The sequence below is a fragment of the Alexandromys fortis genome, unplaced genomic scaffold (genome assembly GCF_014885135.2).
Source record: "Alexandromys fortis isolate MF-2015 unplaced genomic scaffold, M_Fortis_MF-2015_v1.1 scaffold_14, whole genome shotgun sequence".
Lineage (NCBI taxonomy): Eukaryota > Metazoa > Chordata > Mammalia > Rodentia > Cricetidae > Alexandromys > Alexandromys fortis.
In genome coordinates, this window is record NW_026067910.1 from 1,655,931 (window position 1) to 1,681,688 (window position 25,758).

Sequence of the window (25,758 nt, forward strand, 5' to 3'; positions counted from 1 at the left end):
GATAAGGTTGTCCAATTTCTCTATACTTATTCAACATGGCACTTGAAGTCTTAGCTGGAGCAATAGGACAGCTGAAGGAGACCAAGGGGATACAAATTAGAAAGGAAGAAGCCAAAGTATCTTCATTTGCAGACGATCTGATAGTATACGTAAGTGACCTATAAATCCACTGGGACACTCCTACAGCTGATAAGCACTCTTAGCAAAGTAGCTGGGTAAGAAATTAACTATCAATAGCCCTCCTATACAAATGAAAACCAGACTAAGAATGTAATCAGGGAAACAATACCTCTCACAATAACCTCAAATGATGCAAAATATCTTGGGGTACCACTAACCAAACAAGTGAAAGACTTGCATGAAAAAAAAGCTTTAAGAAATTGAAGCAGTTATCTTCTATGCTCATGGATCAGTAAGATTAATAAAGCAAAAATGACCATCCTACCAAAAACAATCTACAGATTCAATGCCATCCCCATCAAATTCCAACCAAATTCTTCACAAATCTTGAAAGGACAATTTTTAGCTTACTATGGAAATCACAGACACAAAGACACACACACACACATACACACACACCTAGGATAGCTAATAATAAAAGAACTATTGGAAGTATCAATGTCCTTGACCTTGAATTGTTCTACAGAGTGATAAGAACAGATAGAGAGTGACTGGAAAGGGAGGACCAAGATGGAAGGATGGAGAGGATGAGGGAGGGGATATGAAAAGAGACAGCTTAAAGTAAGAGCAATATGAGGGGTTAGCATAGAAGCCTAATATAGTGGAAGATCCCTAACATACAGACACACGGACAGACAGATAGAAACAAACACACACACACAAACATACACACATACACATATGAAGGTGATCTAAATGAAACTGTCAAATAATGAGAGAAATAGAGATACAACTAGACATTTCTTGTCACCAAGTGAAGCTTCCAGTGTCAGGAATGGGTTACATTTAATTAATGTAGGCCAAAGGGGCCCCATAGAAACCCCCCCCAAAACCCATATTGTTGTCAAGACTATAGGTGGCTTCCACAAACTAATTGGAAGGTCCTTTCCTTTTGCTGAACACAATACCCATACGACTCACTGAATGTGAAGGAATTGCGCTGATATGTACTTAGAGCCTTCACCCCTACATGCTAGAGTTTTTGGTGCAGGAAGGTACTCTGCACATCACCAAGAGAAACAAAAAACCAACCCAGCCATAAAATCTGTAATATATAATGATATCCTACCTTCAAGGTTTGCTAGTGCAATGGTGGTACAAAGTTTGTGGAAGTAATCAGCTAATGTGTTCTTTGACTTAAGGTCCACTCTGAGATGGAACCCATATCTTACTGCTTGGGTGATGAAAACCCTGAGGCTAGACAACCCAGAGACCTAGAGTAAACCAAATACTACTGTTCTAGTTAAAGAATATAGAAAGAAAGTGACTCCCAATGAAATTCTGCCATATTCATATCTCAGTGACTTGCTCAGACATTATCAGAGAAGGTTTCTCCTGCAGCAGAAAGGAACAAATACAGATGTATACCACCAGACATCATACAAAGTATGAGAGACCTTGGAATACTCAGTCCTAAGTAGGATGTTTCTATCAAATCCCTCTCTGCCAGGGCTCATGAAATCCTAAGGAAGAGGAAGCAGGAAGAGTATAAGAGCCAGAAGGGATAGAGGATACCATGAAACCAAACCCTCTAAATAAACATACTCTACCCACACTTGAGTTCACAGAGACTTAGGCAGCATGCATGGGGGCTGTAATGTTTTGTATCAGATGGGCTCCCAGAGCTGGATGGAGAAATGGACACATGCCCCAACCCAGAAGCCATCTCCAATTGATAGCGACTTGCAAATGAAAATTTAGTTTCCTCCAAGGGAGTCTCACTGGGGAAACAACTCTTAAGGGTAGGCTATATGCCCAGCATTAAGCAGGTGGACAACAGGGTGAACCCACAAGTATTAGACAGGAAATGTGCAACCGATGGATCTATTAATCTAATCCATGGGCATATGGGCACTCTACATGGAGAACCCGTGTGTGCAGAGTTGAGGAAAAACCTGTCTTTTGGATAAGTCACTGCCAATCCTGTAGAAATCTTGTGAAATCATGTTTCTCCCTTCTGTAATATCCCAGCAGTGTATAAACCTGACTTTTCCTGTAGGGCAGTCGGATATACCCCCCCCCCCCAACACACACTGTGAAGACCTGGGGTGAAAGCATTCACTCAGTCAAACCTTTGTTCTCATAGATGGAATCTACATAAAACTAATCCCTCATAACTTTCTTTACGGACAGGACTCATTGATAAGAAAGGAGCCCCAAATAGGAGGCATTAAATGGAGAGGCAGTATGTCTGCTCTAATAGCAGACTCAGGAAGGTGTGATCTACTGTCTTCTGCTCTGACTTAACAAGCTACTAATATTCTGTATTACCCTTCACCTCGGTTTCCATTAATAGCCCAGGAAATGAACTGCTTAAACAGGAAAAAGACCTGAACTGCTAAAACTAACTTCAGAGAGAAAAATTCTCACTTGGGTGCCCTGATGGAGTCAGAAAAAGCAAAGTCCTCAAAAGAGATTCCCTTTAGCTCAACCAGCTAAATGTTAATGCAAATCAGGTACCTTGCTTCCCTCCCAGGCCCTTGCTATGGCTACCAATGCTGTGTTCCTAGCCATACCCCCTCTGAGATGTAAGGCGCCTTCTTGCCAAATCCACTGTTTTTTTTTTTTTTTTGTTTTGTTTTGTTTTGTGTGTGTGTGTGTGTGTGTGTGTGTGTGTGATTCTGTGAAATGCATGTTTGATACTACTGTTGCCTATGGAATTGCTAACTTGTCTGTATGCCTATATAAACTGAAAACTTTGTGGAGAATGGCCATTCGTTTATTCTTCCTCTTCCTTCTTTTCTCCTTCCCCCAAGGAATAAAGAAACATGCAGAAGGAATATGCTCCAGTCAGACAGTTTGCTCTACCCCTCAGATCCAATCAGCCAGGTTTTTGCCTGCTATCGTGAATATTAGCTGGACCCTGAGAAGTTTAATGGGGCTTAACACCAAAATAAACCTCCATAGGACAACAGAAAACAAACTCCATGAAATCTTTGGCGGTTCCTTGTCTTATAATGTTATATCAGAGTATCTCTTATTTTAGATTTATTTTTTATTTTCATACATATACATATGTACATACATATACATCTATCTATCATCTATCTATCTATCTATCTATCTATCTATCTATCTATCTATCTATCATCTATCTATGTTAACCTACAGGTTCTCTCTCTCTCTCTCTCTCTCTCNCTCTCTCTCTCTCTCTCTCTCTCTCTCTCTCTCTGTATAATTTCCAGTTTAGTGGTTTTATGGGATCCCAGTGTGAATGAGAAGGTCTCTGCAACTATAACTATTTATTGGGCCTTTCCTGTTTTTTTGTTCTATTCTGATGTGTTTTATCTTATTATATATTATTTTATTTCATTATAAATTAATAAAATGATTAGAAGCCTGTATGTTTTCTAAGGAGAGACAGAAAGGGGGGATGCTGTGGAATAGTCCTTTTGTATATCATGAAAATGTGTTGCTGTCATTGTTAATAAAAAGCTGATTGGCCTATAGCTGGGCCGGAACAGATTGGGTGGGAGAGCCAGACTAGAAGGATGCTGGGAAGAAGAAGGGTGGAACAAGAGGGGGGCACCATGAAATGCAGAGCAAGCAGGATGGGAAGTGGGTACTTGAGGTAAATGAGCCTTGGGGCAGCATATAGATTAATAGAAATGGATTAATTTAAGTTATATGAGCTAACTAAAAAGAAGCTTAAGTTAATAATAAAGCATTTATAACTAATAATAAGTCTTTGTGTAGTTATTTGGGAACTGCGTGTTGGGAAAGAAAAGTCCTAGTACAAATGGTGTTCCAATGTCGGGGCTGAATTTCCACGTTGGGTCTGAGAAAGCTTAAAAAACCCCAAACACAGCAAACTAAGTAAGAATGCTTGCCTTATGCTGGGCACAGGTGTCCCAGAGCTGGAGGAAGCCAGTAGCCAAAACCAAGGTAGTCCTAACTACATTTAGCAGTTTAAAGGCTTATGCAGATGGAATAGGATAGAGAGAAGCAACAAAGACAGATTCAAATGAAAAAAAAAAAACCAAACCTCTAAATGGGTTACTGTGTGTTCAAAAATATACATAGGTTTGGGAGAGAAAAGAGAAAAGGTATATACAGTCATAGATTTAAAAAGTAGTTTAAAAATAATGAAGTCCTTAAAAAGGAATAAAGTAAAACAAAAAATAAGTCATATAGAGATGGGAAATATAGAGAGTCTGGATTCTGTACGTTATTATGCTGTTTTTAGATTTTCTGATTGCTCATGAAGGAATGGCAGCTGATATGACACATTGGATTATGAAAACTCATCAATTGAATCAATTTACATATTTTAAAAATGTCTTGACTTCAAAGTGGAAGTCAAAAGATGTTACTCTGGGGAAGAGGTTATGCTTTTATTTTCACAGGAGATGAGAGGCTGTGGATTCATTCAAGGTTGATATAGATCAGGTTTTGTCAGGGAAGACCCCCTTAAAAATCCTGACTACAAATATAAAAAAATAAATCTAGAAGAACTACTGGATATGTGATGTATAATTTTACCTGTTCAAACATAAAAATTAATCATTTTAATTGACTTGTACACAACTCATATTCCATAGTTGTAATGTATGTTATCTTTAAATGTTTATGTATTTTTAGAACAAGGGGACAAAACACCAATTAAAATGGACGGCCCAGTGATCCAACATCTCAGAATATCCCTGTGCAGTTGCCTCAAGATTCTGTATCCAGAATGACTACAAAGCTATTAGCTGAGATGGTCCAGCTTCACAGACTACTCCAGCCAGACTTACAGCCAGATAAGCCTTACATTTTCCCATCACAGCAAGACTAGACAACAAGTATCTCTCCCAGGACTTGATCACTATTCCAATTTCCTCAGTGTTTCCTAAAGATGCTGTTGCCCACAAACAACAGGAAGCATTCTAGAGATCACAATGCCTATATTCACAAGAGGTGGAGTTGGGAATTTTGATCATTCAGTGGTTATGGATGTTTGTCATTGTTTAGGAATGTTGGTTACAAGCTATTGTTGGTCATGGCCAAAAAAAAAAAAAATGTGAACAAAGGGGGTTAGATTTTGGGATCTCATTCTGAAGAGAAAAGGAGGGATATAAAATGATAGGATAAACAGGTAGATTATTGAATCTACTTTTGAACTAAAAAAGCAACCACTAGTCTCAAATATTTTATATTGTTATAAATTTCTGCATATTATTTCAAATTTAAGGTTATTTTTTTATTATACTGTAAATGTGTATCTACTCTTGTTTCTGGTATTGTACCTATGCAGTTCAGTTAATAATGCAATGTTAAGTTCTAGTCCTTGAAGGCTATTTAGAATAATAAAGAAATATAGATTAGTAGTGGGCATCAATAAGAATCAAACTTGTAATCATGTTATGTGCTGTGAGAACATGCTCTTGTGCACTGTAAAAATTTGTTACTCATATTGGATTAATAAAATGCTGATTGGTCAGTAGCCAGGCAGGAAGTATAGGCCAGGTGGCCCAGACTAGGAGAATTTTGAGAAAAGAAAAGGCAGAGATGCAGTCGCTAGTTAGATGCAGAGGAAGCAAGATGAGAATGCCTTACTGAGAAAAGGTACCAAGCCATGTGACTGAACATAGATAAGAACTATGGGTTAATTTAAGTTGCAAGAGTTAGTAATAAGCCTAAGCAACAGGTCATATAGTTTATAATCAATATAAGCCTCTGTGTGTTTATTTGGGATTGAACATTTGTGGGACCAGGTGGAACAGAAACTTCCATCTACAGTTAGGTAAGTTTGAAAGGTCATACAGAGATATATTTTAGATAGATAGATGGCCTTCAAATAGTTCAGAGACCTACAGAATTTGGCATTTAAAATAACATAAGACTTTTCATGACAGTGAGACACATCTGCTCCTGGCAGCATCAGTTTACATCAAAAAAGGATAATGGGCATAGAAGAAACTCTCTATGGATTTTGCTTTCTTTGTGAAAAAAGTTAGCCACCAGGCAAGAAAGTGCCCTTGCCTTGACTGCTGACAATATGCTGTCCAAATTGGACTAGCAGGATGTAAAAAAAAAAGCAACTTCCAAACTTTGCAAAGAAAAGGTAGGCAAGTCCTTCAAAATTCTCTGCTTCTCAGAAATGTCAGTCAGATATACTAGATCTGTAGCCGAAGACAGATGCTTCAATGTTACAGAAGAACTTTGGGTGACTGTTCAGACAGCCAAATGTCTCTGTCATTAGGTAACATTACACCATTATGGTGGTCTTTGATGGAGTTAAAGACTAAATAATTAAACTTATAGTTTTCCTTCGTTATGATAAAAGGTAAGTTAGGTATAAAACTTTAGACTCACAAAGATAAGAGACAATATCTTCTTTAAATTTGCCAAATACAAATGGACTGAATATTGTAACTGTAATTCTTGATAACTGCTTTTGTTGCATATAATTTTATTATATTAAAGTTAAAACCCTCTTTTTTTATCTAGACAAAGTGAGGGAAATGCTGTGGAATAATCCTTTTGTACACAGTGAAATGTGTTGCTCTCGTTGGTAATAAAAAGCTGATTGCCCGATAGCTAGGCAGGATTTTCAGGGCAGAGAGGATGCTGGAAAGAAGACTGGCAGAGTCTAAGGAGTCTTGGGAGATGCAGAGAGAAGCAGGATGAATGTGCCATGTTGGAAGAAGGTACAGCCACGTGGCAAGGGGTAGATAAGAAATTTGAAATGTAAGCATTATCTAGTAATCAGTCTACACTACTGGCTGAGCATTTAAAAGTAGTAAAAAGTTTCCATGTGATTATTTGTGAACAGGCTGGTAAGAAAGAAAAGTCCACCTACAGGAGAAACTATGAGGGGTAAAAGGAGGGGGAACTGTAATCAGGAAATACTATTTGAGAAAAAAAATATTTTCAATAAAAGGTGAGAAAAAAAATAAAAAATACTTTTGCAAAGAAAAAATATTCCTAAGTTTGGGACTGGGCATATTATTTAGTAGTAAAGCATATACCTACCATGGACAAGGCTATGGGTTTTATACCAGCAGTACAATTAATTAGTTAATTGAATAAAATCAGACAGTATAATTTACTTTTGTTCATGACATTTTAAAAAATTATATTCCAAAGTACAGAATCAAATATTGCAATAGGTTACATCCTTTCAAAACAATATTGTAGGAAAGACTAATACTATATAACTGAAATACTAGATTTTAAATTCTGTTGGAAAAAGTTAAAATTTAATAACATTTAAGCATGCAAAAATAGAGAAAAGTATCCATAGTAGTGTTAGTAATTTGAGGGTCTGGTTTATATTGGAAGGAGTATTTATAATTAGGAGAAATCAGTATATATAAATGTCCTTGGTTGTTGTTGTTCTTGTTTGTTTGTTTTGGTTTTTCGACATAGGGTTTCTCTATGTAGCCCTGGCTGTCCTAAGTAGCTCTGTAGACCAGGCTGGTTTTGAACTTGGAAATTTGCCTGCCTTTGCTTCCCTAGTCCTGGGATTAAAGGTGTGCACCACCAGCCTCCAGCTCCATGTCCTTGTTTTATTCATTTGTTAACAAATAAAGCTGATGCATGCAAGACATCGTGTTAGGTTCTGGGAGTTTATAACTCTTGAAAAGCAAGGGCACTGCCCTTTGGATGCTTATGATCTTAGTGGGGATAAACACACACACACACACACACACACGTACACATGCACATACACAGAGGGATACACAGCTTCACATTCAGTAATTAATGATGCCTTTGAAACTGGTGCATAGACTATCTGCTAAATGGATTAAGGACATTTAATAATGTGTCTGTAGCTACACTTTAAGGCTGTACTGGTGCAGAAGAGGGAGGGGCTCCTTCTGATGGTCACCTTTTGTTTTAACTTTAGAAGGACTTCTCTTAACTTTTAGAAGGCTTTAGAAGGGCTGCCTGAATTTGTCTGCCAACATATGGTATGTATAAATAACTGAACATGTTTTTCATGGCACGACTGCATCTGTGTGTGCATGCATATGTGTCTGTACATGGGAGTGACGTGCGAGCGTGGGTGGTTGCCCTAGTTTTCACAGAATTTTCAGTAGACGTAAGACAGGAAGGATGAAAGAACTTTAGTAAGTGGATGAGACATGCTACATCGTGAGTCACTTATCCCAGACTAAAACAAGACAGAATTCGATAAGGATGAGGGGCAAATCCACATGAGCAAAGGAAACGGGGGGGAAGCTACAGGGTCTCCACATCTGGGAGGCAGCTTTGTACGTAAATCAAAAAACATTGTTGAAAGTGGGCAATGTGCCTTTCTTACCAACACACTATTGAGGCTTCTTAAAATATTATTTTTGGTTAAAATTGCTTTATTACATTTATTTCTCTGCCTCTGTTTCTGTCTCTCTGTCTCACTCCCCACTTTTTTTCTCTGTAGGTCAGAGGCTAGAAGACAACCTGCAGTCATTGGAACGCTTCCTCTACCCTATGGGTCCTGGTAGTTGATCCACCAGGTGGTCTGGTTTGGTGGCAAACACCTTACCCATTGAGCCACACCACCAGCCCTTCTTTTTGAGAGAAGGTTTCACTGTGTAGTTCAGGTTGGCCTGGAACTTGCCTCAGCTTCCCCAGGTGTGTACGGCTATACCTGACTTCATTGAAGCCTTTCTGAGAAGAAACAGAAAAGGTCCTGAAATTGATCCAGTTATAATCTGATGGAGAGAGAGGCCCACAGCCTAGGAGGGCAGTAGATCATCAGTGAACAACTGAGATACAGGATAAATGGGCGAGTTAGAGACTTGGGACTTAGAAGGGAAAAATTTGCCTCAATGGGTTTGGAAAAGTAGTGGGAAAGAGGTTATTTTTAGAAGGCAGTAGGATGATATTTTCCCATGGCTATTCCCACAGGCAGACACCCATGTGAAAGACGTTCTGTGGGATCAGCTAGAGACACGTACAGTGCCCCCCATGTCTTTCCAGGGCAGGAGTGGTAAGATGAGGTGTAAATCACCGGAGAGAGGACCAGGGTGACAGGGATGGAGGCCTGGCTAATGCTAACAGCCTAATTAGGAAGAAGTGGGATGGGCTTAAAGTGCTGTGCACTGTGCATTTCTCTTTCTGAACTTTTGCTCATGCCGTTCATTTGTACTTAGTAGAAGGATTTGTTTAACCAAGCTAAATGAGGCCTACCATCTGTCTGCGATCACCGAAATGCCAAATTCCTGGTATCCACATCCATGAGAGGATTTTAAAAAAGATGTGCACAGGAAACGTTTAATTCGGAGCTAGGTTGGCATACACTTGCTTTTAGAACTGAAGTCACTCCACACAGGCGACACTGTTCATTTACTGCTTATGACAAAGTCCTGACACACATCAGTATTTCCCAAATTCTAGCAAAGCAGCTGGACGTGACTGTGTATATACAATTGTCTCCAGTCCACTGTGCATCGCCGTTGTTGGCTGTGGAGATTCCAGAGCCCTAAAAATGAAGTCAGTGGAGAATTGGGCACATTAACTCACAATATACTTGAACGTATTCTCTGGGAAAGGTCTATGCAGAAGATAAAGCACTTGCTGAGATCCACAGCTCACAGCTGGGAAAGAGAACCCAGTATGGTTTGCAAATACATTAACGTGGATCTAAGCTTTTTTTTTCCTGTCTGTGATAAAATCTTACTTCTATGGCCAAGGGGACAATTCTATGGTTCTCCTAAGTGCTGCCACTTGTCCTTGTTCTGGCAGGGGCTGCTCTGGGTTGCTAACCTTTCCCTTTCAAGACTTTCTGTACTGAACAGTTTGGGAGTCTTCATCAGTGAGCCCCTAGACCCGTTAGACGAGCCGCCGTGAGGCTCTTGTCTTGCATTCATCACAGTTTTGCTTCACGTGTCCTAGCTCGCCACCTGCCTGCACATTGGTTAGTGTGTGTCATGGCTAACATGATTTAAAAGTCTGCACCCTACAGAGTCTATGTCCTTCACGAGGCATGCGTGACCCTCTGATCCGCGCCCATCAGCTGCCTTAGCCTTGCCCCATGTTGTTCGTGGGCGGATGAGTTCAGCTCCGGCAGGCCCTACCTACTGGGAAGGCAGCCTTTGCTTTCTCTTCACCTGGCTAGCTTAGCCATGCTTTCCTTTCTCCTGCAGAAGCTGACCACCAGTCCGATTCCATAATGTCAGCTGTGCTTCTCCACTGTGGCCATCTGTGAATGGATTCATCTGCCCTCTAAACTAGAAATTCTGCGCTATCACGGAATCATGTGTTCTTCATCCTTGCCACAAACCACCTGTCATCATTTCTGGCACAAATTAACATGTCAGCAAAAAATTTGCTAATTTGATGAAAATATTTTAAGACTTTCCAATTGTGTGCTGCTATAATTTTTTTTTTTTAAAATTGTGCCCAAGTTTATTGAAGGTGCATTGTAGACGTGTTAAATGGTAACACAAATGGTAAAAGTCACAAATGGTTCTTTTGTTTGTGGGCTTGAATGCACATCTATAGTGTGGTAATACTGCTCTGTAAGTAAGAAAGGACAATTCCAGGCACTCATGTAAGACAGGTCTCTAAATATTTTTTTATCTATTTTTTTTTGAAAATGATTATCATAAACCTCCAAACTTATTTTAAAACCCGTTGAATGGTTCACAGTGACTATCTTCAAATAATACTTGATGCTATACTGACATGTTTATTGTATACCATAAGCATACATTCATTCACTACAGAATGCCAGCATGGACATTATTATTCTAAAAAGAAGAAAACAAGACCCCCCCCAAAAAAAAACCCTATTGAATAGAGTTTGCTCCTGTTAGAAAACTGGTGGTGAGTGTAATTCATTTTTATTTATGAATGTTTATAACAAACTACTACGGGGGGATGATGACTGAAAATCATATCAGTGCATATTATTGACAATAAAATATGTAACCGAATTGATGAATTTGATCCTGGTTGTTTCTGTTTGTCTGTGTTGGATTTTTAGCCTAAGTTTTAGAAACACGTCCACTGGTGGTGGTCGGAAGTACGACTGTGGAGTAGACACATGGCCGACACTTCCAGCCCTGCGGGTGTGGGCCTCAGGCAGAGATGGGCTGAGGAAGCGATGGAGATGCTCAGAATGTCCCTCACCTTTTGGTGTTTGTACAGTTTTAGCTTGAGTCCAACTCCTTACCTCTACAGCTGCCACCAGTGGCCTGTGAAATTTACTTATGGTGTCTTTCAAAAACTCTACCTTCCTAAAGCCTGCACACACCTAAAACATTTGGTTCTGGACTGCTGGGTGTTTAATAGTAACCCATTTTCCACTTGAGAAAGCTGTGTAGTCATATGTAGGGGTGCAAGCAATGCCCAACCTCATTCTCAGTCAAGCAAGAACGAAACACATCACCGTTCAACATAATTTTAGGCATAGAAATGGTAGTAACTTACAGTAGCAGGAAAGCAACCATATTTAAAGCATAAGTATTTAAGTATATCAGTCTTTACATTTTTTTTTTTGTGTCAACTGCTTTTTCTTGGCATAAGTTCAGATCATCTAGCCTGACAAACATTTACAGTGCTGCCTCTGTACCTCATGGTCCCGCTGCTTAGAGGTGATGGCTCTGTTCATGTCTTCAGCATCCCTGACACGGTCAAGGGCCTGATTAAGTGATTCCTGGATGTCCGACAGCTTAGCATTGTAGTCGTCCAGCTGCTCCAACACCACGGGGAACAAAGAGCGGGTGTCATTGTGTAGCCGCTGCCAGTTCTCAACCAGGCTCAGCACTGAGGAGAAAGGGAGACACATTTACTCTGGGCTTCTCCTGTATCTAGCAAAGTATAAAATAATTCAGGCCCGTCTCCTCCAGTAACTGAAACTGGAGATACAAGTAGCTCCATGGTTTACATCTGGTATGAGATGCTTTTCTGGTGGATTTAGGAGCTTCTGGAACAACAAGTGAAGAAAGGGATTGCTTTGTTTTCCCATGAAGATTATACTTCGTGCAGAACCTAGGCTGTTATGCTTTCCTGCTTATTGCCCGAATTATCCATAGTTTTACCTGCGAAAGGGAAACTGGCTATGCAGTGAACAATAACCACCGCTTTCTAGTTAGCGATGGAACAAACAGCTATGCCGTTCATAACCACTCACTTTAACTACTTTCTCCTGAAATTTCCAGTTGACTCCTCAGGTCAAGTTCGGGTTGAGATTTTGGGTGGGATAAAGATGAAATAGCAACGGCATCTTTGTGTGCAAGCTTTACTCTTGGCTCATAGGTCCCTTGGTTGATTAGATGCCATAATTCTCCCTGATGCTGTTTATTTGATGCCACAAGCCAATGACCTTCTCCCCTGGGAATCACAGAAATTGTCATCAGGGGTTGCTAGAGTGGCATTTGTGGGATAAAGACTTATGCCTTTTGACTTTTGCTGTCTCATTGATTCCCCTGCAATCTAGTGAAGCTTCATACCCCTTTTTAAGATGGATTTTTGAGTGTGTAAAATAAAATATATAAAAATTAAAAGTGACTATATAAAAGTAAAAATAGTTACTATATAAAATTCAAATCAATAACTTTGTAATCTATATTTTAATCAAGTTTTACTAACATATGAAGATAAGATCTAGCGATGGATTATTAACTATAATTCTGAGGTACCAATGAAGGTCTTAGGAGGTATCAGCAACAACTGAAAACTGATCTGAAAATCTATAATTTCCTTTGTTGAATGTCTTGATCCTTTGTAACCTTTCTCAAGAATGTAACCAATCCTAACCTCGAATCCAGGCTGGCCTTGACCAACAGAACAGATAAACTACGACTGAGTTCCAAGCCTAGGCTTGAAGAGTTCTTGAATTTTCTATTCTTCCCTCTTGGAAGTCTCCCGTGCCATGCAAACAAGCCCGGGATACTCTCCAGAAGACAAAGACTCTACGTGAAGGGAGAGGCCTAACTTGTCTAGCTAGTCCCAGACATATGAGTGAATCTCACCTATGCCATATAGAACAGAGGTAAGACTTTAGCCCGAATAACTACCCTATGAAATTAGTATCAAAATAAATAGTTATGTTTTGAAATGAATACACTTGGGGTCAACTGGTAAACAACAATTGATGAGCTATATAGTGACCAAGTCAGAGGTCCAGCAATACCATTTCATGTGTTTTAGTGATTACCCTTAGGTATCTCAAGTTTCTATTGGAGGCTAAAGGTTATAAAAAATCAGGGCTATCAGAGCATCAACACTGTTGACCTTTTCTATAAAATTTCTCTCACTATAGACTTGGGAATTTAATCCTCCCGTTTCTCCTCCACCAACTTTTAAGACCCTATTCTTTCTCCACAGTAGTAAAAGTTTTGTAGATTCTTGGCAGAATCTCTGCAGTTTCACAAATTCTTAAAAATTGTGCCTGGATCTAAAACCCTTGACCACAAGGTCAAGTGTTCCTGAATGAGTCCCTGAGGCTGTACATAACTTCTACAGAGCTCTGAATATTGAGAATTAGTGGTTTGATCAAATGTTGACCTGTGGCTTGCTGTTTTTTTTTTTTTTCCTGGTCCCACAGAGAAAGAAGACATATGTTGTGTTGGCCAGGAATGGAAGATACATACATTCCTGGGCCTCATCTGCTTCCTCATCCACGAGCTCCCGCTGGGTGAGGAATGGTTGCCGGCTTCGGATCTCCTCCAGCATTCTCTGGGCCAACACCAGCTTCTGCGCGATTTCCTCTGGGCCAAGTTCCTGATTCTCTCCATAATAGAGCATCTTGCTGTTGATCTCTGAGAAGGAGAAGATGATGAGACGGGAACAGAGGAAGGATGTGCAGGACTCCGCAGTCTGGGGGCAAGACTTAGGACTGACCTTCCAGTGGAATGTTGGGAGAATTGGTGTCAGCACGGGAGCTATTCCTAAGGGGAGAGAGGCAAACCTGAGGAAACCATTCTGGTCCTATGAGATGTGCTCAGAACGGAAACCACTGCTCCCGAGCCTGCCTGGCTTCTCTGTTCACCGGATAGCCATGTTGATTTGAGAACACTAATATTTAAGGCCCAATAATCTGAGGGCTTTTGTTCATGATTTTATAGCAATACTTGCCTTGGAAAAAGTGTTTGGCAGTCTCACTTGTAGCAGCCAATAGAGATTAATTACATTGTAGTCATTAATGAGTTAACAGCACAAAGCTCTAGGCCAAAATGAGAGTCCAAATGACTCTAACATTTTTACAGACAAGCTAGTAATAGGAATTTAAAAAATTATTGTGATAGTATATATATATTTTTCTGAATAATATGTTTATATATTACACAATTTTTCTTTTGGCCTTCTGTGGTGTGTATTTTCAAGACTGGGCCATTTGATGTTGATTCTTTTTGCCCTATATCTGATATAGGCTGAAGCATTTTAGAACCAAGGGGACTGATATGTTGCCTAAACGTTGGCATGCAACGGTTCTTTGATGCCGTCATTCTTACTCCATACGATCAGAGGAGAGGTTGTATGGCTCACTTGTTCTCTGGCAGCTCTGGGGGGAAGTGCTTTATCTTCCTGGCATAATGAAATTGTGTGTCTGTGGTTCACTATGATCTATGTGGTTGGCCAGACAAGATGGGTAAACAAACACTGGTGTCACATAAATCATGCCAAGATGAGGAGCTGTATTTTATGTGGGTAATAGCTTGAAGGTCACCAGCAGCTATTTTAGAGATGGTTGGGAATGAGAAATGACCTACTACGGGTGCTCCGCAGCATTCCTGAATTCTGAAAGAAGGGAGATAAATGGGAATAGATAGTTTTAATGCTCCAGACATCACCGGGAGTGTTATAGGGAGATCAATATGTGCTAACTCCCTCCAAACCCCATGTATCAAAGCATTAATCATCCACTTTTCAAACAAAGCTAAACAATATGAGTCCTTGAAATAAATGAAATGCAAACATGAATTAAGTCAAACACATCATTCTCCCCCCAGGTTCTGATAGTGGTGAAGCTGAATTATTTGGCATTTTGATGTAAATTCTGTTCAGTCCTGGGATGTTTTGTTTTAGCTCTGTCTGGGGGTAGATTAGTAAAAAGAAATGTAGACGATAACACTTGTGCCTTTGCTCTTCAGAGACTGTTCACACATTATTTTAAAGAGATGAAAAACTGGTAAAGGTTACTGCTTCCCACTTCCTTTCCTTTTGTGTTTTTCCTCATCCTTTCCCATGACCAAAGGTCAAGTCGGATGGTTCAGATTCCTTCCGAATGAAACACGTTACGACCAAAGCCTGGGTTACTAAACAGCAAAAGCGAATTACTTCCCCTGATGGGCTTAGAAGGGTCTTGACTGTATCTGCTGCCCAACGGGGCATTTATTTCTTAATTGGATGATATAATATGAGGGCATCGAATTTTCCAGGTTCATTCTCATTGAACAAATCAATAGAATGGTGCTTTAGGAAAAGAATATTTTACCGGTTAATGCTCGGGAGTTAGGGAGGTGAACACACGTGAGCTAGGGAGGATGGCGGTGGGAAGCTTGAAATACGTGTCATTTGTTTTTACGGTGCTTTATAGGCACCCGAGGAAGCGAAGCAAAGGATTAATCTGGGCTTTATAAGTCCCTTAGCCTAGACTATGCTCCCACTACCTCAGTATAAAGAGATGAATCTCTGTCACTGTGGGTCCCTTTATTGCCATTGTGCTCTGAGATGCATTTGCTGGTGTCACCCAACTCTTGATATATAGTATATTAAAACACCATGGCAACAAACAGTAGATCTGAGCTGACGCTAGCCCGAGGAGTCTCTCTTTACCCTAGAACAAATGCCGTCTCTTTCGGTTGGGCAGCCGGCAGCAGCTTTCACGCTTCACTAAGATAGTCTTCCAGACACAGCCGGCACTTAGTAGAAATCAGAGCACAGATGGAAGACTCTCCAGCAGGGACAGGTAGACTTTGCCACAGTGCTTTAGGGCAGGGAATCACTCACAGTCTTCCCCCTCCCCCTGCTTTTCTTTTGGGTTACAAACCTGAACGACTCATCTGGCTGGTCCTTGAGAAAGAACACACAGAACAGCTAGTGACAATCTGGGTTGATGTACCACCCCCACTCCACTCAACCGCTATTATTTTGAGGCAGGGTTTCTTGTGTGGCCCAAACTAGACTGGAACTCACTCTGTAGACCAGACTTAGATTCAACTCACAGAGATCCACCTGCTTCTGCCTCCCAAGTCTAAAGGCAGGCACCACCCTGCCTGACATGGTTTGTTGATATTCTGAAGACGTATTTGGGGGTGTAAACAATTGAAAAAGAAGTGCAACTCCTACTAAACTCTTTTATTTGAAAGACACCACATTCCCTCGAAAGAAACGTATCGTGGCATGAAGCCTAAGTGATTTTATATATCTATTCTTTAACATTAACAGATAATAAATAGGAATAGGGGTTCAGAAATCTCAATGAACGAAAATTTCCATGGTGACTGTATGTCAGGTAAAACCTGTAACCCTTTGAACAGTACGCTCCTGCACATAGCAACCACTGACAATAGCCATTGTCACCTTCACTGTCACTCAGACACCGTGTGGTTCCTTGACGTGAAGTTAAACCGAGGAGAAGATATTTACCTTGGATCTTGTCTCTCATGTTGTGAGCTTGCTCTACAAGTTGAGTTGCTTGGTCAATGGTGTCCATGCTTTCCTTCTGCAGCGCCTTCCCCTTCCTGGAGGCTTGAAGTTCCTACGGATTATATAAATGAACACTGGATTTATGTGGTATATGCACACCTGGGGTGGGTGGGTATAATGTATTCATTTGACAAACATAAACTTTCCTGGCATGTATAAGCTCTGTGACACGCTGAATGGTCCTAGGGGTCATACACGAAGACTGGGTAATGACCCATTTCAGGACCCTGGAATGCTATTAAAATCAAATGCAATACCAAGGCATAAGTTATGGTGCAGTTCAAACCAACGACCTATCACATGGGCCTTATCCTTGCAATTGTTGCTGTAGCTCAAGATGTCAGACTAGGAAATGAGCCATGTCTGCGGATAACTTTGACATTGTTCTGGTTGAAGGGTTTAAACTTCAAAGAGGAAATTGTCTAGAAGGAGGGCAGATCTTGAAATTCTCCTACTGGGTGGTCCAACCGCTGCTGAAAATGAATCACCATGGGGCTTTATACAGGATTATACTCCCTGGGCTAGCTGCTGTGTTCAGAGCTTCATTCCATTTTCCCCTCAACATTGATGGCCCTTGCGTTCAAATAACGGGTCAGGCAGATCTGGCACAGAGTAAAGGGAACTCTCCCCACCCTGGGGCTGACTCTACTCAATGTGGTGTCTCAATCTCAAGGCATCCATAAAGTATCTGTTGTCATTAAATTCCATCTGCTCTGTGGCTTTAGAAGAAAGTTTGTGTGTGTGTGCATGCAGGCATGTGTTTATGTATGTAGTCAAGGGCAGGAGATGATCTAAAGGCATGGAGGTCAAGGTCAGGACATTACTCCCATTGCAAGAAGGATAAGCCCTTCCTTTGGGCATCAGATAGATACATAGATAGTTACTGTAGCTAGGGGGAATGAGTAGTTCTTCAGCCTGTATTTAAGAGGTTTCTGCTTGCCTTTTTTGCTGCTTTCTTGGTTCACCTCTGTGCTAAAGGGCTACAGTGATCCCATGAATGGCAGGTTGAAGCCACATGGACGGAGCGCTGAGAGACTGCTGAGCAGGTTCTTGGGACTAGGAAGGGGGTCGTTCCAAACCTCTCTTCTGTCAAGGAGTTCTACCCAGGGGACTGCGGCCTTATAGTATCAGCAGTGTTCTTGCCCTTTCTAGGAAAAACCAAGCAAGTGTCCCTCTGTGATGGCTGAGAAAGAAGATGCAGAAGTGGCATCAGAGTAGACACATTTAGAAGCTGTACTGGCTTGTTTTAGGTCAATGTGACACAGGCTAGGGTCTAAGAGAGGAGGGAGCCTCAACTGAGAAAATGCCAAGTAAGATCTGGTTGTAGGCAAGCCTTTAGGGCATTTTCTTAATTACTGATCGATGGGGGAGGCCATTGTGGGTGGTGCCAACCCTGGAATGGTGATCCTGAGTTCTATAAGAAAGCAGGCTGAGCAAGCCATGGGGAACCAGTCAGTAAGCAGCCCTCCTTCATGGTCTCTGTAGCACCTCCTACCTCCAGGTTCCTGCCCCAGTGAGTTCCTGCCCTCACTGCTTTTGATAATGAACAGTTATATGGAACTGTGAGTGAAACAAACCCTTTCTTCCCCAAGTTGTTTTGGTCATGCATGGTGTATCACGACAGCAACAGTAACAATCACCCGGATTAAGACAGAAGTCTTTTATCAGCCAAGTCAGTACTTCCTTCACACAAAACGGGGCTTGTGCCAGAGGCAACATAGCCTTCAGATTGTTGACAAGCTGTGCATTTCTTGTGCACACTGTCTCCTGAGTGGTCACATCCCTTCCCCCAAAGCCACTCTTTTCCTTGGCTTATTTAATGCTTTGTGCAGGGAAAATATATAGTGTCACCATTTTAAAAATTAGATAATAGAGAAAATGAAATGAATCTTATTTTGATGCCACCCCTCACTGCTTTTAAAACAGGAATGTGATATATGACAAATTAAAACGTTTATGGTTGATCCCATCCAAATATTATGTTTAGAAAAAAATGAGACTCACTTTCTAAATTGAATACACACCCAAATGTGCACACTCACTCTGGTCCCACACTTCAAAGGGATGCTTAATCGCTAGTTCTCTGTCTTTAAATTTATTTTTAACATTCAACTTTGAAGAGATGCCACACGTATAAGAAAACTTTTTTGGCATTGGCCAAGTACTCCTGGGCATGGGACCTTCCCTGAAGCACTGCTAATACACCGAGGGAGACTGCCTTGGAGGAAACTGATTTTTCTTTTGTTGGTGGGTGTCAACTTCAGATAGAACTCAGAAGAATTTTTTTAAGATTTTTGTCTCATTTTTCTGTGTTTGGGCATTTTTTGTCTTATTGGTCTTTGCTTGTGTATTCTTATTTGTTTTTGTGGAATATTTTTGTGTGTTTGTTGGGACTTTTTTTATTTATTTGCTTGCTTTCAAAGAGAAGAAAAAAGAATGTTCAGTTTGGTGGGTATGGAAATGAGGAGGATTTGGGATGGGGGACAAACATGATTAAATATGTTGTATGAAAAAAATTTTAAATGAAAAAAAGAGAATAATGGAAATGATAAAAAGAAAAAAGAAAGAAAACTTCTAGCTGATGAGCACCAGAGGGCGCTGTGAGATATAAGGAGAGACAGGAACCTACAGCGCTAGCCTTTGTGAAGAGCAGTAAAGGTGACCATTTATTACTTGAAATTAAAAAATTACCAAATACAATGCAATATATAGGGAATTTTTAAAGGTTTAACTTCTTCCTTGAACGTTGCTCATGGAAGGAAAGTAATGGAATGTGCACATAATGAAACAGGTGTGCCTTGCTTTAAAAAAAAAAAAAAAAAACCAAACCCAAACCTGCAGTTAAAATGTTACTCATAGTTATAAACTGGTTGATTATTTACATCATTACAAAAGATTGACCATTTACTGACCCCAGTGGTGAATTCTACTGGTATTTATTTGACTTAAGTGATGGTGATAACCAGTCTGTAGGATCACCATGAATTTTATTGGTTCAGTTGGCATTCTTTTGTGATCGGAAGTGGGGAAGTTTTAGGCCTTACCCTGGGTCACAAGTACAAATGAAGACAGCTCCAGCGAGACAGGCAGTAGTAACACTGGTGTGCTTTCTCAAACCCGCCCAGTGCTGCCAACTTCCGTGAGCTTCCCTTCCTCCTAAACATTGGTCACATCTGGATACCGGTGCGCCCCTCATCTAGTGTCTGAGCGGCTGACTCTGACCTCACCAGCTGCCTCTGGACATCTAGAGGTACCTCATACTTAAAATGCCCAGGGTGATGCACTCTGCATTTTTAGTCCTAGTGATCAGTTTCCTCCAGACAGAACGTCCCTCCCTGCTCCTTGTGACGTCCAATTGGTCCTACCGCCTCGTTTATTCTACTTGTTATTCTTGCTCTTTCCTCTTCTACGGCTACAGCTTCTGCCCATCACTCTCAGGGTAAATCCTCTATAAGGGAAGGCCAGGGAAGCAACCAAGCATTCTCTTTTCCCGTCTCCGGTGGCATTCTGTCATTGCACCTTACCCCCGGAGTATTCCCTGACCAGTTTGTCCTCTCTGCAGAACAAGAATGCTTCAGAAGTGCAACTGGAATCAGCGGCTCTATGTAAACACTCCAGTGACTTCAACAGTTGAGAGGCACACATTCCTGAGTTTACCGGGCAAGATTCGTCATGGTCTAGCCACTGGAAATAGCCTCAACTGTTACTTCCTGCCTATTGTCTAGTACTTAAATCAACACAAGGCCACAGTCAAAATTCTTCTAGTGCCAAGAATATGTCATATTCTTCACATTCTTTGCATTATGGTACATTCCCCTTGGAACTTCTTGATAAACTCCTTGTCATTCTCAACACTGGAAGCAATATTCACCTTCCCTAATGAGAGGATTCACTTCCGCTATTTCTTCCTTAGAGTTACTGTTTCTTCTGAACCAGGACTCCATTGGGAAACTGTGTATCATTTTAAACAATGTATCTGCTCCCTGCCAGACTCTGGGCACCTTGAGATCAGGGCCTAATATTTACTTCCAAACCCCTAGCACCTGTCACAGTGACTGTGAAGTGGCCAGTCTGTAACGCTTCCGAAAAGGATCTCAATTTCTCTCATCCGACCTTTTTTGGCAGGACCAGGGAAGAGGTTCAAACACTTTCATTATGCTTCCCATATGATATTTTTTTTTTGCATGAGGTGATGATACATAGGTGCTCTTTGTGTGGCTAGAAGACTAGGGTGAACTTGACATCTGTGACAAGATGGGAGAAAGCTACTCTTTCCATCTCTGTTTGTAGATCACTGTGCTCTGTCATGGGCATGATACACTTGGGAGCATGGAGAGAGGAACCTTGGCCTGGTCTTTGGAATTTCTAGATGGGTCTGATCAGCAGCAGCAAAAGGGAAAACCTTTAGAGTATGGGTACTCTGTAAGCACAAGTACACGGACATCCTTCAGGTTATCCCAGGGGTAAATGGTACGGCCTAGTTCTAGGGACTTCCAAATTGGGGCTGGAAGACTTAGATATAGAGGTTGGCAAACAGACAACAACAATAATATATATAACCCTAAACTCCAAACGTCTCCAAAACCTAGTAACTTGAGATGAGTAGACTTTGTGAGATTTTTGACCATATGGGACCCATGGGGTGTCAAGCTCGAGGCCATATCATTGATTTTCATCACCATGGGAATGAACACAAATAATGAGAGGACAGCATGTGTTTTCCTGGTGCCCGCAGAGGTCAGAAGAGGCTGGCGAACACCCTAGGACTGGAGTTACAGACAGTTGGAGTTACTGTGTGGGTGCTGAGAACAGAACCTGGGACCTCTCTCTGCAAGAGCAACAAGCACCTTTCATCGCTGAGCCAACTCTCCAGCCTTGTGTGAGAGTTTTTATAAGTCATGGATCTCTCTCTGAGTGTTTCTCCTCACTCCATTTGGCTATTTATTTATTCAGCGTTTCTCTGATAGCTGACGTTAGAACTTGTCAAATCTATTGTCGATATTTTTGCAGATCTTCACACTGCGTTTATGCTATGCGATTTCCTTTTCATGCGAGTAAATGACTTGATTCTATTATTCTGTAGGCCTGAAATTTCTTCTTGATTCTCTGATCTATCTGGAACTCATTTTAATTTATGGTGTAATGTAAAGGATGAACTGGCTTTTCTTTTAAAAAAAAACTTAACTTCCTTTTCTTCTTTGTATGCGTGCATGTCAGTGTGTGTGTGTGTGTGTGTGTGTGTGTGTGTGTGTGTGTGTGTGATGCATGCTGAGGTCAAATAAGAACTTTTAAACATGAGTCGTCTTCACATGGGGTCTGGGGGTTGAATTTGGGTTGTCAGGCTTGTGCGGCAGGAGTTTTTACCATCTAAGCCATCTTGGCAGCCCTAAGAGTGACTTTGTTTTTACCATCTTGGCGACTTCCTTTTCACTGAAATTTCTTGTTTTTCTCTTTGCAGTTATTGCTCCTTTACTAACATTTAAAGTGTTTATTGTATATAATAAGCATATTTCTGGATGCTCGACAGCCCTTACCTGTACAGTGCTCAAGGCTGCACACATCAACTGTGTTAGCCAGCTAGAAATGGATAGAACGTTCCCCATAAACACGTCCTCTCTCTCTCTCTCTCTCTCTCTCTCTCTCTCTCTCTCTCTCTCTCTCTCTTAGAAAACTGATTAAAACGGGGAAATCAGGAAGATATCCTGTGTTAACTCTCTCTGGTGATCTGGCCTTGATTTATGTGGCCCCCTAATAGGTTACTTAACTTTTCAAGGCTCATTGTTGTGACTTGCTTGGCTCACATGGGCTACCTGGACTCTTCAAGGTGGGTCCTGTTGCTTTAACAGTTTCCTCCGAGATTGAAATAAGCTATCCTACAGAGACGCTCCTTAGACAGGAAGGTAAACAACTCAGAATAACTTCAGGAAGTCCCTGAAACTGACCAGATTCTCTGGGCCTCCCCTGCCAGAGTGAGCAACAAAAGCTGAGAGTCCCTCTCAGGATCTGAGCTAAGGTGCAAAGGAAACTCAGATAAACGAACTACAAAGAAGACTCTGAGACCAGACCAGCTGCTTGGAGAGGCTTAGACCAACCAAGTCACCTGGAAAGGACCCTCTCCAGCCTCTTGAGATGCCTGCAGGCTGTGCAGTGTGCTCCAGGTTCCCAACTTTGTGAGCTATCACCCACTTTTGGGTGGGCTTTGCTGATGCACCTGTCTTTTGAGTCAGTTCTGCTCCTAGTGTAAGTAACTCCCCAGCCTCTAAGTAACCTAAGTAAACCTAAGAAACCCAGTAACCTAAGTAACCCTAAGAAAACCCAGTAGTTCATCAAGGTGGACTTTGGTGGTATCTGGGGTGAATATGTGTGTGTGTTGGGTCTCCTCAGACATTTTGTCACGCAACAGACGGGATGCCGAACACATACCTTCTCACCCAGCTCTTCCACGTCAGACAGAAGGCTTCTCATGGTGCTCTCAGCGTTGCTGATCTGGATCTTTCTTAGGGTGTATTGGTTTTCTCTCTCTGACAGCCTGGTCTGTGGAAACAAGGGTTTTCAAAGTTATGAGCCTTTGTGTCCCACCAGACCTAAAAGATGTTATGTACTTTTTAAATTAAATATCTATGGAGTATCTTAGTGTGAATTTGTGAATGTGTAGTGTCCACAGAGGCCACAAGAGGGCGTTGGCGTCCATGGAGCTGGATTTACAGGTGATTGTGAGCCACTCAGCATGGGTGCTAGGAATTTAACTGCTCCTCTGCAAGGAAACTACTCAATCTAAAGTGCTGAGCATCTTCCCAGCCCTGGACACAGGTTCTAACGAATACTCTTTCAGTATAGGATGATTTAGGTAGATTGTGACTTCTCCTTTCTTTTTGAATATATTTTTATTGTATGTATGTGGTTATTTTGCCTGCATTGTGTCTGTACACGATGTCCATGCCACGCCCAGGAGGCCAGAAGACAGCATCAGATCCTTTGGAACTGAAGTGACAGGCAGTTGTGAACCTTCATGTGGTTGCTGGGAATTGAACCCAAGTCCTCTGTAAGGGCAGCCAGTGCTCTTGACCACTGAGTCATCTCTCCAGCCCCTGACCTCTGTTCTTCTTAGAGAATTCTCAGACGGTTGCAGAATTCTGTATAGAGTGGGTCTACAGGAGGGGACTGAGTTTCTGGGGTCAAAAGCCTGCAGGCTCCACTTAAGGAGCTGAAATACAGGTCCTGGTACTCAGGGCTGGTGCAAGGAGAGGGTGCCCTTTTCTATTGTCACAAAACTATGATTAGGCTGGAGGTGGCCCTGGGAATCTGAGAAATTTCAATCTAGTCAGGTCTTAGCGAAACACGTTGAGTAATCAAGATCAATGAAAAAGGAATTTTAGAAATACATTTTCCTCCTTTGGATGCAAGAGATGAATTCTCGTTATTTTGCGTCACTGCCCCTCCCCCCACTTTGCCAATTTTGAGAGGCTTGGCGGAAATGTAGCTGTCCTGGGACTACTTTGGATTAACCACTCTTTAATCCCAGTAGAGCCTTGCTGCCAGCCAGTGACACTCTTGTGAGGTGCGCTTTATGGAAAGGGTTGAGTGCGTTCAGCGCCCTGGGTCTGGGACACTCCTCTGAGAATTAACGCTTTCGTGTGTCCCAGCAGGGGAGTTTGGCAAATGCTCACTGAGGTTTTGCCCATTGCTACAGCTTAGGGCATTTATTTTGGTCTGCACTGCACGTTTGCAGCCAATTGTGGACATTAGTTGACCCCCTTCCCCAAGAGTAATGAATGCTTAGGTCTTGCTCTGACTGCTTTACATATCCCAGCTCATTGGCTCTCCCCCAATAACTTCCTTCTACGTGAGGATGCTGAAAAAGCAGACTGAGCTCACATAGCCATGGCTAGAGTTGGGTACGGACAAAACAGTCGAAAGTGTGAGCTCTCAGGCTTTATGCTAGAAAATAGAACAGTTCTGGAACTGAGTCTGCTGACTTTTCACCGAGCTTGTTGATAAAAAAACATCTGTTAGTTGTGATGGAGGTTCGTTACAAGCTTAGATAGGTAGACCTTTTTATTTTATCTATTTATTTCTTTAATTGACTTCCTTTAACTTGTTTCTTCTATAGAGGTACGAGAACAAACATATATGTATACGTTTGTGTGGGTGAGGATGTGTGCGTGTGATGGAGGTGGGTCTTGTAATAATAAAGAAACTGCCTCGGCCCTCATAGGACAGAAAATTAGGTAGGCAGAGTAGACAGAAGAGAATTCTGGGAAAAGGAAGCTTAGTAGAGGAGTCGCCATGATTCTCCCGCTCCAGACAGACGCAGGTTAAGATCCTCCCTGGTAAGCCAGCTCGTGGGCTACACAGAATATTAGAAATGGGTTAGAACAATATGTAAGAGCTAGCCAATAAGAAGCTGGAACTAGCCGGGCCAGGCAGTGTTTGAAAGAATACAGTTTCTGTGTAATTATTTCTGGGCATAAGCTAGCCATGGGGGCGGCCAGGTGCAGGGGACGCAGTCCCGCCGCTCCTATTTCAACATGTGTGTATTTCAGAGACAGAGAGATTGAGAATGAGAGAGAGGGGGGAGGGAGGAAGGGAGGGAGGGAGCGAAAGAGAGAGAGAGAGATTGGAGAACCAAGTGAGAACAAGTGTAAGTGAGAAGGAATTGCTGAAAGGGGGCGAGGAAGGTTCTAGGTAAACTACTCAAAACCCAGAGAATTGAAACTAGAGTGCACTGGATAGCTAGGTTTGTGCTTGAATAATGAGTGTGAAACTTTGCAATTCCAAGTGTTCTGTGTAGATGCTAGTCTTTTAGTGATTCCATTTCCCATATGCTCTCTTACATAAATGGCCACTTCTGGGTGGGGCGTTAGCTCATGGTTGTGGTGAGCTTTTCCTGACTTCTCATGTAACTGGGTGTTACCTACGTTGGGCTTACAGTCTGTAATACAGCCAAGGAGCTCAGTGGCCAACGGGACACAGAGTTGCTATGAGGAAACC

The 25,758-nt window shown here is 41.6% G+C and overlaps 1 protein-coding gene across 2 annotated transcripts in view; it reads right to left on the bottom strand.

Moving 5' to 3' along the window:
- Lama4 (laminin subunit alpha 4) overlaps positions 1-25,758 on the bottom strand; it is a 143,991-nt gene that overhangs the window by 61,503 nt on the left and 56,730 nt on the right. For both annotated transcript variants that reach the window (XM_050138019.1, XM_050138018.1), the window contains exons 8-11: positions 23,191-23,301; positions 16,708-16,819; positions 13,710-13,877; positions 11,687-11,880 (exon numbers count right to left, since the gene is read on the bottom strand). In XM_050138019.1, coding sequence (XP_049993976.1) covers positions 11,687-11,880; positions 13,710-13,877; positions 16,708-16,819; positions 23,191-23,301 — 585 coding nt within the window. The remainder of the gene's footprint in view (positions 1-11,686; positions 11,881-13,709; positions 13,878-16,707; positions 16,820-23,190; positions 23,302-25,758) is intronic.